The sequence below is a fragment of the Stegodyphus dumicola genome, chromosome 12, assembly GCF_044657685.1.
Source record: "Stegodyphus dumicola isolate Sdum_Otavi_A_Nest chromosome 12, ASM4465768v1".
Taxonomy (NCBI): Eukaryota; Metazoa; Arthropoda; class Arachnida; order Araneae; family Eresidae; genus Stegodyphus; species Stegodyphus dumicola.
In genome coordinates this window covers 9,421,518-9,434,632 of record NC_140779.1, presented here as the reverse complement: position 1 = coordinate 9,434,632, position 13,115 = coordinate 9,421,518, and the positions used below count along the sequence as shown (strand labels likewise).

At 31.2% G+C, this 13,115-nt stretch overlaps 2 protein-coding genes across 5 annotated transcripts in view; one reads left to right on the top strand and one right to left on the bottom strand.

The window, feature by feature from the left end:
• Positions 1-4,078, bottom strand: part of LOC118186084 (FAST kinase domain-containing protein 4) — a 29,723-nt gene extending 25,645 nt beyond the window's left edge. Inside the window, exons 1-2 of one of the 2 annotated variants that reach the window (XM_035356094.2) lie at positions 3,873-4,078; positions 3,514-3,692 (exon numbers count right to left, since the gene is read on the bottom strand). The gene's annotated coding sequence lies outside the window, so the exon portion shown is untranslated. The remainder of the gene's footprint in view (positions 1-3,513; positions 3,693-3,872) is intronic. The other variant, XM_035356095.2, reaches the window with a different exon arrangement.
• Positions 4,079-4,386: 308 nt separating this feature from the next.
• The window catches only part of LOC118202093 (tRNA-uridine aminocarboxypropyltransferase 1), a 57,830-nt gene continuing 49,101 nt past the window's right edge, over positions 4,387-13,115 (top strand). The window contains exon 1 of one of the 3 annotated variants that reach the window (XM_085827467.1): positions 4,387-4,881. In XM_085827467.1, the coding sequence (XP_085683593.1) occupies positions 4,651-4,881 (231 nt within the window). In that variant the 5' untranslated portion in view covers positions 4,387-4,650. The remainder of the gene's footprint in view (positions 4,882-13,115) is intronic. The other 2 variants (XM_085827464.1, XM_085827466.1) reach the window with 2 other exon arrangements.

The following is a 13,115-nucleotide window of genomic DNA, read 5'->3' as shown; positions in this document are numbered from 1 at the left end:
CTGTGTATTTCTGTCTACAATTGTTAGTTTATGGTCAATTTTAATATGGGATGCAAAAAATAAACATTTTTGACATATTTTACTTTTTTATTTTCAAAAATGCAAGAAAGTGGCTGAGGCTCACAAAGAAATATGATAAGTTTATGGTGCTGATTGCTTAGAATGCATGTGTCAGAATTGGTTCAAAAAATTCCATTCTGTAGAATTTTCACTGAAAATACCTAATGCTCTAGTTGACCTTCTGAAGTTTATGATGACAAGTCATAATTGAATTGAATTATCATACAAATGTGCAAGGTATTGCAAAAAGGTTAAATGTGTCATACACAACAACTGAAAATGGCATAAGATGTCTTGGACTCACTAAGAAGCTCGATATTTGGGTTCTGCTTGAATTGAAAGAAATTCACTTAATACAACTAATCAATATTTACTATATGCATTTAAAACATATAATGCAAATGACCCTTTTTTTTTAAGTAAATTATCACTGGTGATGAAAAATTAATTGTCTACAATCACAGCATGATGAATCAGCACAAATCATACTGAAAGCTAAATGGTATCACAAAGATATCATGTTGTCAATATGGTGGGATTACATAGTGCTGGTTTAAGATTTGACAAAATCCTAAAGCTATTTGAGATATAGAACCCTTTATGAGGGACATAAGTCAATTTTTTTTTTTATATGGGATATGGTACAATTTGGGGGGGGGGTAGTTCCAAGAAAGTGAGGGCCCTAAAGATACAGCTTGTGCAGCTTATACCTAAATCTGGCACTGGGATTACAAACATGTTGTGAATATGCTCCTCTAAAACAATCAAATCAGATGTTTACTGTCAACAACTTTTAAAACTGGAGGAAGCAATCAAAGAGACAAGGTCAAAATTGGCTATTTGCAAACAAATCGCATTTCACCATGATAATGTGAAGCCTTATACATTTTTAGCAACATGTACGAAATTATTAGAGCTTGGTTGGGAAGTGATGTCCCATATGGCTCCCCATATAGCTCTGACCTTGCATCATAGATTATCATTTATTTAAATTTACACAGCTTCTTAAATGGTAAAATTTCTGTAATAACGCTGACTTCAAATCGCATTTGGTTGAGTTTTTTGCTGGCAAGGACCAGAAGTTCTAAGACTGTGGAATCACAAAGTTACCAGAAAGATGGCGAAAAGTCATTGGACAGAATGGAAGATATTTGACTGATTAAAGTTCATTTTTTGTAAAGAAAAAAATGAGTTTTATTTCACATTAAAAAAAAAAAAATACTTTTTAGCCAATTGGATTTGATTATAATTTTATTGATATTATTAATTAATTATAGTAGGATAATTTTAATTAATTAATTAATTACAGTAGGATAATTTTATAGAAGGAGCCAAAATTGCATATTTTCCCCCTTAAAATATTATCAGTAAGAAAATTGCACAGATAATCTTAAAATGATCACTGATATAAGTTTAATCAAACTTTAATCAAAGTACAGAAATAATGATTTTAATAAATTTATTTAGGTACTTATTTTGGGGAAAAACTACTCAAGGAAGCATTCTGCAAATCAATTATAGTATTTTAATGGCTATCCAAACTAGTATTTCAATGGCGTCTTAAGAAATATAGAACTATATAAACTTACGTAATCTGAAATCAGCGCGTATGCTAGATTTGGCGTGCTGTTAAATGGGCGCGTTTGCTAGATTTGGCACTTTTGCGCATACATTTTCGCTGCAATTTTTTACGGTCCTCAAAACGGAATAGTACCAATTTTACTATTAAATACATAAAACAGCCAATTTTGCTATGTCTGATGAAGAACAATTGATAACATAAGAGCAAAATGATAAGAAAAATTTTATGGTTTGGATAAGGCATCCATTCCATAAAAACATCAGGTAACTAATTTTAGCAGGCATTTTTTTTTTTTTTTTTTTTTAATCTTTAAACACTATTTGAGTCTTCCTGAGCCTACAGTTTCAAAATTTGTCCAATGCAATTTGCTATTCCTCACATTTGGAAATGCTTTAAAAATTAGATATAGAGCATTATTACTGAAAATACTTATGTTGTAGTTTGATACTGCTTTATCAGGGTATCATTACAAGAAAAGACATTTCTTCAACAATCGGCTTTTGTTATTTGCATCTATAGTTATTGTTTTCATTCAACTCATTTTTATAGTCCTTTCAGTAACTACTCAGTACCTTTACTGTTAATTTCCTAAATAATGGTTTATACGTAGAAGTACAATCATAGATATAAGAAAAAGTTTTAGTGTAGATATAAGCAAAAGTTTTAGTTTTAGTACAATCATAGATATAAGAAAAAGTTAAAAGTGCTCAGAATTTCTGCATGGAGCCAGTGAAGTCGCGAGCATTACTGGTGCCCAGGACAAAATACTTTTTTGGGGCCTTCCCTTTGAAAAAAACACAGTGATATGATGAAAATTCTGTTTGGAGCCCCTCTGCAAGTGGCGCCCGGGGCATCATACACCCCTTCGCTTTGCCACTGCATGGAACCCAGTCTGAATTTATGGTTCTGTAGATCATTTACTACCAATCCATTGTTAATGGCAGTTAATAAGAGGTAAAACAATTGAAAATATGAAAATAATGTTTCTAGAAGGATATTACTTATGTGGTATAATTATCTCAAAATGCCTTTGGAAATCACATTTTGCTGATTTAAATATCTGTAACTCAAAACACCATTGGGTATTTGTAATTCAAAACACGCCATTTTTTTTTTTTCAGGAAATTTGTCTGCAAACCAAATTGTTCGTGAAGCATTCATAATCCAAGGTTCCACTGCACTTGAGATTTAGTGAATACTAAATTTAATGAACTTCCTGAATCAGATTCAATTTTTTTAAAATATGGCATTTTTACTACTAAATTAAACATGAATAAATTAAAAGATAAGATAATGTAATCAGTCAGCTTGGAGAAACAGATGTAGAAGTGTACCCTGCTTCTCGATGATTTGCTCTTTTAAGCCAATTAATATTTGATCATAACATGTACATTTGACATAGAATCCATTATTCTGTATACATGAGAAGAGGCTCTAATTTATATATTATAATTGTATGTACACAATATGTTACTCAGCTTGTGCTCGTGACAGAGTATTTATGTTTAACTCTCTATCCTATAATTTCATTTCCTCTTTTTAAGTGCATAAATGTTTGCATCCTTCTGAGTGAGAATTATCCAGCTTATTTTAATTGCATTACTTTACAGTTATTAGCCATGCTAACTACTATGGACTTAAAATTTGCAGAATGTGAAAGTGCAAGTATGGTTGACAGAAATGTTTAGAAAATGAGAAATTAAGAAGTATGTAAAGATTTAAGTTTAAATATTTTAGATTAGCTTAAAGACAGAAAACTTTTACAAGATAACATAAAAAATGTAATAAACCCACACAAGATAACTCAGAAGATGCAAATTTTGTTTACAAAAAATTTTACTTCATATGTTCACTTCCCTCTGTAAACTTACCTGCAATAAAGATGAATTCTCACTTTGAAATTTTTACATTATAGGCACGGTACGCAACTAGCAAATCATCTGTAAATCACTTTGTTACTGATCTGATGTTGTGAGTACAGGAAGAGCTATTACTTTGAAATCTACCAGTTTTCTAATTCTTTTACTTGGCTCTAAGATTTTTGCTTTTACTGTAGAATGAAAGTCTGTTGTAAGAGATTCAAAATTTTATCACAATAACAATAAAAGGAATAAATTTTTTTCATGTTACTTTTATTTGCAAAAAAGCATTTATTATATATTTTTGCCCTAAAATACAATTATATTACAAAATGACAAAAATTTTAAACACTGCCTAAATAAATAATTACTTTCACTTTCATTCATAACGATTTCTATTAGACATGTATATTTTCCTTCTGCAGCAGTTTCATCTCTTTTCCACTCTGTTTTGTTTTTCAATAAAGTAAGCGGGGACAGAATCAGGGAAGAAAAAATATACAGGGATACTTATTATAATAAATTACATAATCTACAGCTAGCAGACAACATTTTCTTGCGGTTGGTACAAACTGGAGCTGACCGTAATTCCATGTGGTTTTAACGTTGGATGCTATGTCTAAAACAATAAATATTTCTTAAACTATAATTATTAAATGCATTAAATATGCGAGACGTTGTTAAAAAAGACATTTTTTTTAAAAACTGCTTTTCAGTAAAGTAGAGAAAAACAAATTTTGATTTGAAAGTTGAGACAAATAAAATAAATTTTAAAACTTTTTAGGTCGTATTTTAATAATGTTTTCAACATTTATTTCAATTTACAAGTCAGGAAGGCTAGAATATTCTTCCTTAGAAAACAGCTAATTAGTTTTCATAATTAAACTTGCATCGTGTGGCAGTAGAATGAGGATGTTGTTTAAACTGAAATGTGCGAGAAAGTTTTGATTTTGTAGAATTTTTTTCAAACCTTAATTTAAAAGACTTGTTTTTGACGAAGCTCCTTTTTTTTGCTTTTGTTTTGTTTCTGTTAAAGCTGTATGTTTGAGAGAGGAGTCGTAATGAAAATTTCAATAACTTCTATGCAATAAAATTATTTTAAGTTCCTCGAAGTGAAAAATTTTGAGTAAATGAAGAGAACTTTCTAAGATGCAAAATAATTGTTCTCCCCCACAAAGAAAACGTTTTATTGAGTCATCGTCGTTTTATAAGAATGAAAGCACTAATCCATTTTCTGGAATGAAAATTCATGACTCGAAATTTTTAGAAAGTGTTCCAAATCGCAGTTTGTGTCCTAAGTGCAATAGATCGCGGCGATATTATTGCTATACATGTTATGTACCTGTAGAAGAGGTGTCTGCAAGGTTACCTTTTGTGAATGTGAGTGGTATATTTTAGTATTTGTCATGTATATTATTTTTGTTGTATGTATTTTTTCTTTTCGCTCCTAATTTCAGAATAATGTATCCCTTGAGTTAAAAACCACCAAAATTTTGATGATGTATCATTTTGACAAATGTGCCTGTCTTTTTTTATCTCTTAATGTTGTATCATTATGGCTGTTCTGTACTACTGAGTTTAATTTTTTTTCACACTCCGCTTCTTCATAATGTCTATTTGTGCCAGTATTTGGAAATTGCTACAAATCATAATCTGAATTTGAGATTTCCATAATAATAACACCTTATAGCCACCAAATAATTTTGAAAATTGCTGAAATTTACATGATACAGATTGGACAATTAAGTTTACCACTTCTGATGACTAGGCACCAGTGGCCTCTTTAACAAGGTAGCAATGAAATTTGGTGGAGGGGAGGAAGGAGGTATGTATGTCTTCGTATTTCTTAAAAAGATATGCATTCTTGCAAGTAAAATATCATCTGTTTTCCTTTGTTAGTGGGGGAAACAGTTTTAAAATTATATGTGAATAAATACGTAATTTCTTGGATTCTTACTGTTGCTGCAGTATTTGGAAAAACCAGAATTAGCTGTAGGAAAAATAAGGCATGTTTAAAAATGGGTACTATTCTGTTAGAGTGGCATCAGTTAAATATGAAGAGAAAACAATGTTACAATAACATGTCAAATATCACGGGTCGAGATTTGTAGTTCTTGTTTGAAATATCGTCACTTGTTATTTTTTTGCCACTGTTTTTAATACTATGGATTACACAATTACCTAATGACAATGAGGCTGCCATAAGATTCTTTCAGGACAAAGTAATAAAGTTCTTCGGATGACCTCAAAGTCATCCGATGAAGTTAACTTTAGACTCAAAGCTCCTACATAGTGTTATGAATGTTCTCATTGTGGGAAAAAAAAAAAAAAAAAAAAGGTTTGAGAACCAAAACATGGTTTGAAGGCTCGTGTCTTTTTTTCCTCGATGCTGTTTGTTTGCCAACTTCAGTTAGAAATCGACCATGGTACAACAATAGATTGGAATAACTACTTTAAAGTCTTTTCACAAAAAGAAAAAAACAACATTAGACATGTTCTTCTAGAACAATGGGTATTTGGGGGTTTATGCCTGGAAAGCAAAGAAGGCTAAAGTGCAGAATCGCCCACTTATTTGTTTGGCGCTTTTTACAAGAGTAAGAAGAATTGGATTTTTGTCGATTTTCTTTGAAATTTTAAGTGAAAATAGGTTAATGTGTACATGGATAAAGTCAAGGGAGTGCACAGTGCCATTTTTGTGCAATTCTGGGATATTTTTTTTAAGTGAAAATAGGTTGAGGTGTACATGGATACAGAGTATGTGCAATTCTTAAAAATGCACCAAGCAGTGGGCGATTCTGCACTTTCCCCGCAAAGAATGCTTTCGGGTCGCTGTTCTCGATCATTGTGCTACAACATTGATGAGTGCCATTCAAGAAAACATCGCAGATGAGAGCATTATATTTTCAGATTGCTAGAAAGGATATAAGAAAGAGGAATTAAGAAATGCTGGGTATGAACATTTCACTGTGAATTACATTTATAATTTTGTAGACCCCCCAAAACAGGATGCCATAATAAAACTGTGGAGCGATTGTGGGGCATTGCTAAATGGTAATATAGGGCACTGCTTGCCACCATTTAGAGTCATGTGTGATAGAATTTATGCGGCGCTGGTTATATTCAAAAATAAAATTCTTTTTTTTGCAATATTGAATGATATTAGTTGTAATTTTATGCCACTGTTTAGGTTGAACATCATTTTCTTTTGGTATTTTTTATTTATGTGTAGAATATTGTAGATTAAAAAATTAAAAAGAAAAATTTACTTGATCACGTGAACCTAATCAATTCTTTAAGAATTAATAAATTTTAAAAATTTACTTTTTATGGAAATAATTTTTAGTCTTTTCAATTCTATTATTATTTCATAATTTTATACTTGGCAACAATTGGTGTTCCAAAAATGTGGTGCATTTTTAGCCGATGCCACTCTAACGGACTAGTACCTAAAAGTGTTACCAAGTTGGGAAAAAAGATTTCCTTATGACAACCATAACTTCGGACAGACAGGTCCTTTCTGGCCTGACTGCAAGAAGATAACCGAGTTGCCAGTCTGTCCCGCAATAAAAATAGAGAGGTGTGAAATGGGTCAATGTCAGGTCATCAGTATAGATTCCCTTGTTCCCAATGTAATAAGTTTTCAAATGAAACATTGATTGTAGCATAATTAACATTCATCTGAGCATAGGTATGGAGGCAGTTTTAAAACAACTGTTGGAGTTCCAGTTTAAAGTAATGGTTTGTGATAGGACTGTTACTCATTTTTTACATAATTAAGTATTGTATAATTTTTTTCATTTGATTTTTATTAAAAGCAACATATCTGTAATGCAAGAAACTATTGTGTAATGTATCAGTAAACTGAATAGAAACTAAAAAATTACAACCAATAAAAAATATGGTTATTTGAAATTATGTTAAAACCCGCCCAGACAGTATAGTGGTTAGAAAAGCCAACTGCAAAACCAAAGGACTCCGGTTCAAATTCCAGAGAAGTCATAGTTGTAATTGTCTGCCCCTTCATAGGAGACAGAGATGGCCCACCTATTAGGTGCGTCCATGACCAAAATTCCTTGCCTTAGTTGTGGCTAAGCCAAAGTCGGCTGAGGGCCTGCCATTGGGAAGGAAAAAAATATTATGTCAAAATTTTTTAAATCTAATTGAAAGAGATTCTATAGCTTTGTCATTTAGCTTTAAATATTTAATAAATAATTAACCCTCTTCTAGCGACCTCTGTAAGAAAACCTTTTCTAAAAATAGCCAGTGTTTTGAGTTTATAAACAAGCTCTTGTACTGAACATCGCCTAACTATCACCTGTTCTGAAGGCCAAAATCAACTAAAAATATGGTTTGTTATCTTAGAGAGCATTCAGTATATTTTACAAAAACTTAGAATTTATTTTACAAGTTTTAGCTTTAAATATTTAATATACTATGAACCCTGTGGATAGCAACTTCCTGACATGAACACTTCTTAAAGTGATGAATATTTCGAAGAGCATAAACAAGCATTTTTATTAGTCACATTATCTGGTGCTACTTTGGTAGACGGTTGCACGGATTTTGGCGATTTTCCTTTGGCGAGTAATACAACTTATGGTAAACCCATTGCTGGATAAGTTATTTATGGTAACCGATACTTTGTTGTCATTTTATTTAGAAAATAGTGCATTTTATTGTGCATAAATTCCGTGTTTAAAATATTATTTATGGCTTTTAAATATTAAAAATCAATTTAATTTTGCATTTTTATTTGAAATAAAAATTTTATTGTTTATCATATTTTATGAAATTTTATGTTGTGGATGATGTAATCAATGACGTCACCTTACTTTAAAAGTAATTCGTTTTAATATGTATAAATTTAATCTAATGTTTTAAACATTATTTATGGTTCTTAAATATTAAAATACAATTTAATTTTGCATTTTTTTTAAAAATGATTGTATTATGTATGAATTTTTAAATAATTTTAATTCTAGCCGTGATGTAATAAGCTCTCTGATTGGTTATAGAATATTTGTACATTAACGAGCTGTAATCAGCTCCCTGATTGGTTACTGACAATTTGTGCATTTCGGCGCCGTTTTAAAATTTAATTTATATCTTCGAATTCCTTCAAAGATGTCTTCAAAGATATTATCTAAATTATGATTTTGATTTTTTATTGTGGGACTTATCAATAAACAACAGGTTAAACACTCAAAAAAATGTAAGTACATATTTTTCTTTTATTTTATAACTAGGTGTACCCGCCCGGCGTTGCCCGTGCATTTAGAAAATGCAGATAAGTGAATAGCGCAGGATAGTAGTGTAGGACATGTAGACTGTCTCTCTCTCTTCCCCCCCCACAAGCTACAAAAAAGAAATGAATTGTAATTAATCGATTTAATGTATCGTCAAAACAGCAAACTAACGCTAGAATAAAGAAATCAATTGTTACAATCGAACGTTATTTGAAAACAAATAATAATATCAGTGAGTCAAAAAAAAAACCGTGATTAATTAATTATAAATAATTTTTTTAAAATTTTTCTAATTCAAAAATCGAAAATCGGGCTTCGAGGTCTGGTGGTCAGCCCCTTTGTGCTTCCGTATAAAAAATTCCAGGTCCCTGCGTGCGATAGATTTGGCTGGAGAGCTCGGTCAGACAGACAGACAGACACATTACACTTGCTTTTATTATTATAGATTGTATACTTCAATTTTTGTTAAAAAAATTAATACACTATTTTCAGAAATTGCTGAGATAATTATTGTCCATATGTTTTAATGTTAATTATATTCTATATAACGTATTTTAAAGTATTTAAATTTAATAATATTCTTAATTCTTTTAAATGTTGGTATGATGGTTTTTAATTCGATATTTAATTTCAGTAATATTTAAATCTAATTAAATGTTGTCCCAATGTTTTTATTGCTGTGTTTTTATTCTCTTCTTTGCTATATGAAAGTAATAATAACCTTACTTTAGTATTTTATACTCATAGTAAATGTATTTATTTACACTTGCCTGCCATCTTAAAAAATGGCATTTTCAACAAAAAAATTAATCCATTATTTCTAACAATATTTTTTTTTTTTTAAGTTTCGAATACTTTACTATGCGTAAAAACAGCGTTTTTCAAGATGGCTGACGTTTGTAGAAATCGCGCCGACAATTGCACCAACGTAAATCACCAAAAATCCGTGCAACCGTTTACCAAAGTAGCACCCATTATCTATCTAAGATAACCACTTTCACCGAAGACCGAAATCAGCTAGAAGCTAGGTGGTCGTTGTAGAGAGAGCTCAATGTATTTTACATGAATTTACAGTACTCATCTGTTATCAGGACCTCGTTAAAAAATGTTATGTGTATATATTATGTGTATATGCACATATGTATGTATATATATATATATACAAGCATACACGAATACATAACATACATACATTTCTGAATCCGCTCCCAATAGTAGAATACTGAATTTATGATATATTTAACTAAAATTAGTTTTAAATAGGTAAAAGATGATGCAACCTCTTGTGGCAACAACTTCTATAAGATGATCAGGTCAAAAAATGACTTTTATTTCCTAGAATATAAACAAACACTTGTACCTGTCACCTGCCTAATATGATCACCTGTACAATGTCACCTGTGTAACATGATCACTTGTACAATGTCACCTGCCTAACATGATCACCTTCATTGAAGATAAAAATTAGCTAGAAACATGAGTATTCATTTTACACAGAATTCGATGTATAAGTAACATGCATAACAGTAATATGTATAAGTAAAATACATGTATGTATTTTACTTATAATAGTTACATTCATTTAGTTGGTAATAAAACTTGAGGAAACTTATTAATTATGGTCTTTGGGTTGTGCATCATATTCAAGAATTGAAAATTTCAAGAAATGAATTGTTTTCAAATTCAAGAATTGAAAATTAATTATTATACAGTCAAAAGTCATTAATCCGGACACCCATAATCCGGAATGATCTATAAGCCGGACCTAAAACTACAAACTTTCTGCGCATGCGTTAAGGCGTGCGCTTAATACTTTTACATATGCGTGTGCGCATGCGCATAATACGTTTACGCATGCGCATTTAATGTATAACGGACGGTATAAGCTAAACTAAAATTATCTATTTCAGTTAATGGTGCAGATTGCGTTGTTCCTTAATCTTCGAATTGGATCCGGCTTATTATTTTTTACAGACTGTTAGAACAATTTTATAAAAGTAAACTTGAACTTTCGATTATGTCAAATAGAATTTCTGATGCTGGAGCTGCCAAAGGACCTACAAAGCGAAGGTATGTTTCGATGTCCATCAAACAAAAAGTGGAATTACTGCAAAAAATGGATAAAGGCATATCCTTTGTTTCTCTAACCATTCCAAAATCTGTTTATCAATTTCATGCTGCTCTGCGGGGGGGGGGGGACGTCGCGGAGATCAGGACGTTGATCTGTCAGCACTATCCTTATCTTCAGGGCAGATGTTTTTATTTTATTCAGCTTATAATTCCTTACTAAATGTAGTATTTCATCTCGATGTATTCCATCTTTGATATGATTTAAATCAAATTCCTCATCATTATAAATATCATGAGTGCACTGGTTGGAATTTTCTAATTTCAACTATGCATAATGTATGCTTTATGCATGCGCGCATTGAAAGAAATGTTTAATAAAGTAAACAAATAAATATTAAGCTGCTTTTTTTTTTTTTTTTTTTTTTTTTTTTTGTAAATTTTGATATCCTTTAGATCATAATTGCTCTTTATTTCATAAATTATGGTTTCATATTTTTATTTTATAATTTCTGCATGCCATCTTACCAGATTTAAACTGATGATCTATAATCCGGAAAAATCGATAATCCGGAATTGCCGAAGTCCCGACGAGTCCAGATTAAAGACTTTTGACTGTATTAGTTTTTCAGAACTTCCGTTTTAAATTTAGTTCTATTTAATAAATCTTTAGCATTAATAATCATGTAGCAACACTTAGACCGATAATAAAAATCATTATGTATTAGCACAACTATCTTAGAGCAGTTTGGGGATTTCTTATAGAAGAAAAAGTTGATTCAAGATGAAATTTTGAATTGCAACTTACAATGTATACGATTACCTAAAGGACTGCTATGTGCAGGATTGCCAGAGTTTGTCAACTTCTACTTAGGTGATTGGGTACTTTTCCGTTTCGCCGGCGCAAATCTCGCCAAGCAGACTTTATTGGCGACAACATACATTATGCACACAAAAAATATTAAAAAAATGTTAGTCCTAAGAATTCTTTTTTTGAAGGCATAAACATTTTAATATCGCTTAAAATTTTATAAAAAGCCAATAAATAAAGACAATAAATTTATAAAAAGACATTAATTTAATAATTTACTATGCTTTCATGGTTCAACATCCTGTTTCGCCGGTTCGTATCACGTGACCCCAAGCGATCTCATCTCACGTATACTACTCTACAAAAATATAATGCTCTCAGTAATTATCTACATTAATTTCAAGTTAAATCTTAATTTGGAACACAAGTTTAAATGCAAGAAATACTTCAATTCGTACGAATAGCTTACTCAGAAATTATGTAAAACTGCAGTGCTTTACTTCGCTAATGCATTCTCATTAGAATTGATGAATTTAACCCTTGACTTTACCTTTTCTATATTTTCGGCTTCGGGTAAGCGCTGTGATTGCATCCTGATTGATTTAATTGCCGAAAATGGCCTTAGACATAAAACTGAACTATCTGAATGAGGCGTTAAAGGTTACCAGTGAGAATATTCCGTTTGGCATCGGTTGTACCATTATTGGCGACTTTATCGCTTGCGCCGGCAAAATGGAAAAGTACCGGTGATTGCAATAATAAAGTAACCTGTTCATTTCAACTTCAGTTCAAGGGACTAAACAAGCTACCCGTATAAGATTTCATGTCTTTTCTGCAATTTCTTTCCATGAACCTATGCTGGTTGATCTTTACAATATGGTAACTGGTAGTTTGGCGACATTTTGGAGGCGATAAAGGTTACTACCTGGGACTTTGGTAATAATGTGAGCAGTACTCAGTTCCGATTACGCATTATTTTGTGTGAGGGAAATGAGAGATCATGGGATATGTCATGTGATATTAATGGACGAATTACGGTTCTTTAATCGGAAAAGGGGGAAATCGGGAAAAAATCTGGAAATTTTGTATTTGGCTTTATTCTGTGTTGTGTGAAACAGTGTTCGTGAATTTTTGGATCCCATGGCCGTAACTAAAGTGAATTCGAAATGGGTATTTAGTGGTATTGAAAAGGGTATTAATAAATGTTTCTTTAAGGTTGTGCGAGATAGAAATAAAGATGTTGTATTAAGTTATTTATTTTACCTGGTACCTTGCTGTGAAATATAAGTATGATTTTAAAGATCCTGAAACAGAAAGAAGAAAAGTTTATCGGACACGTAATCAAGATTCTGAAGAAGATTAGGTAAATTAGTATTTTTAATTATTTGAGGATATTATTTTTATGCATTGTTCTAAATGTAAGGTGGAAGTAAAGGAATTTGGTATTATTGGGAAAATTGTTATTAGCAATGATTTAGTTTAAAGTAATT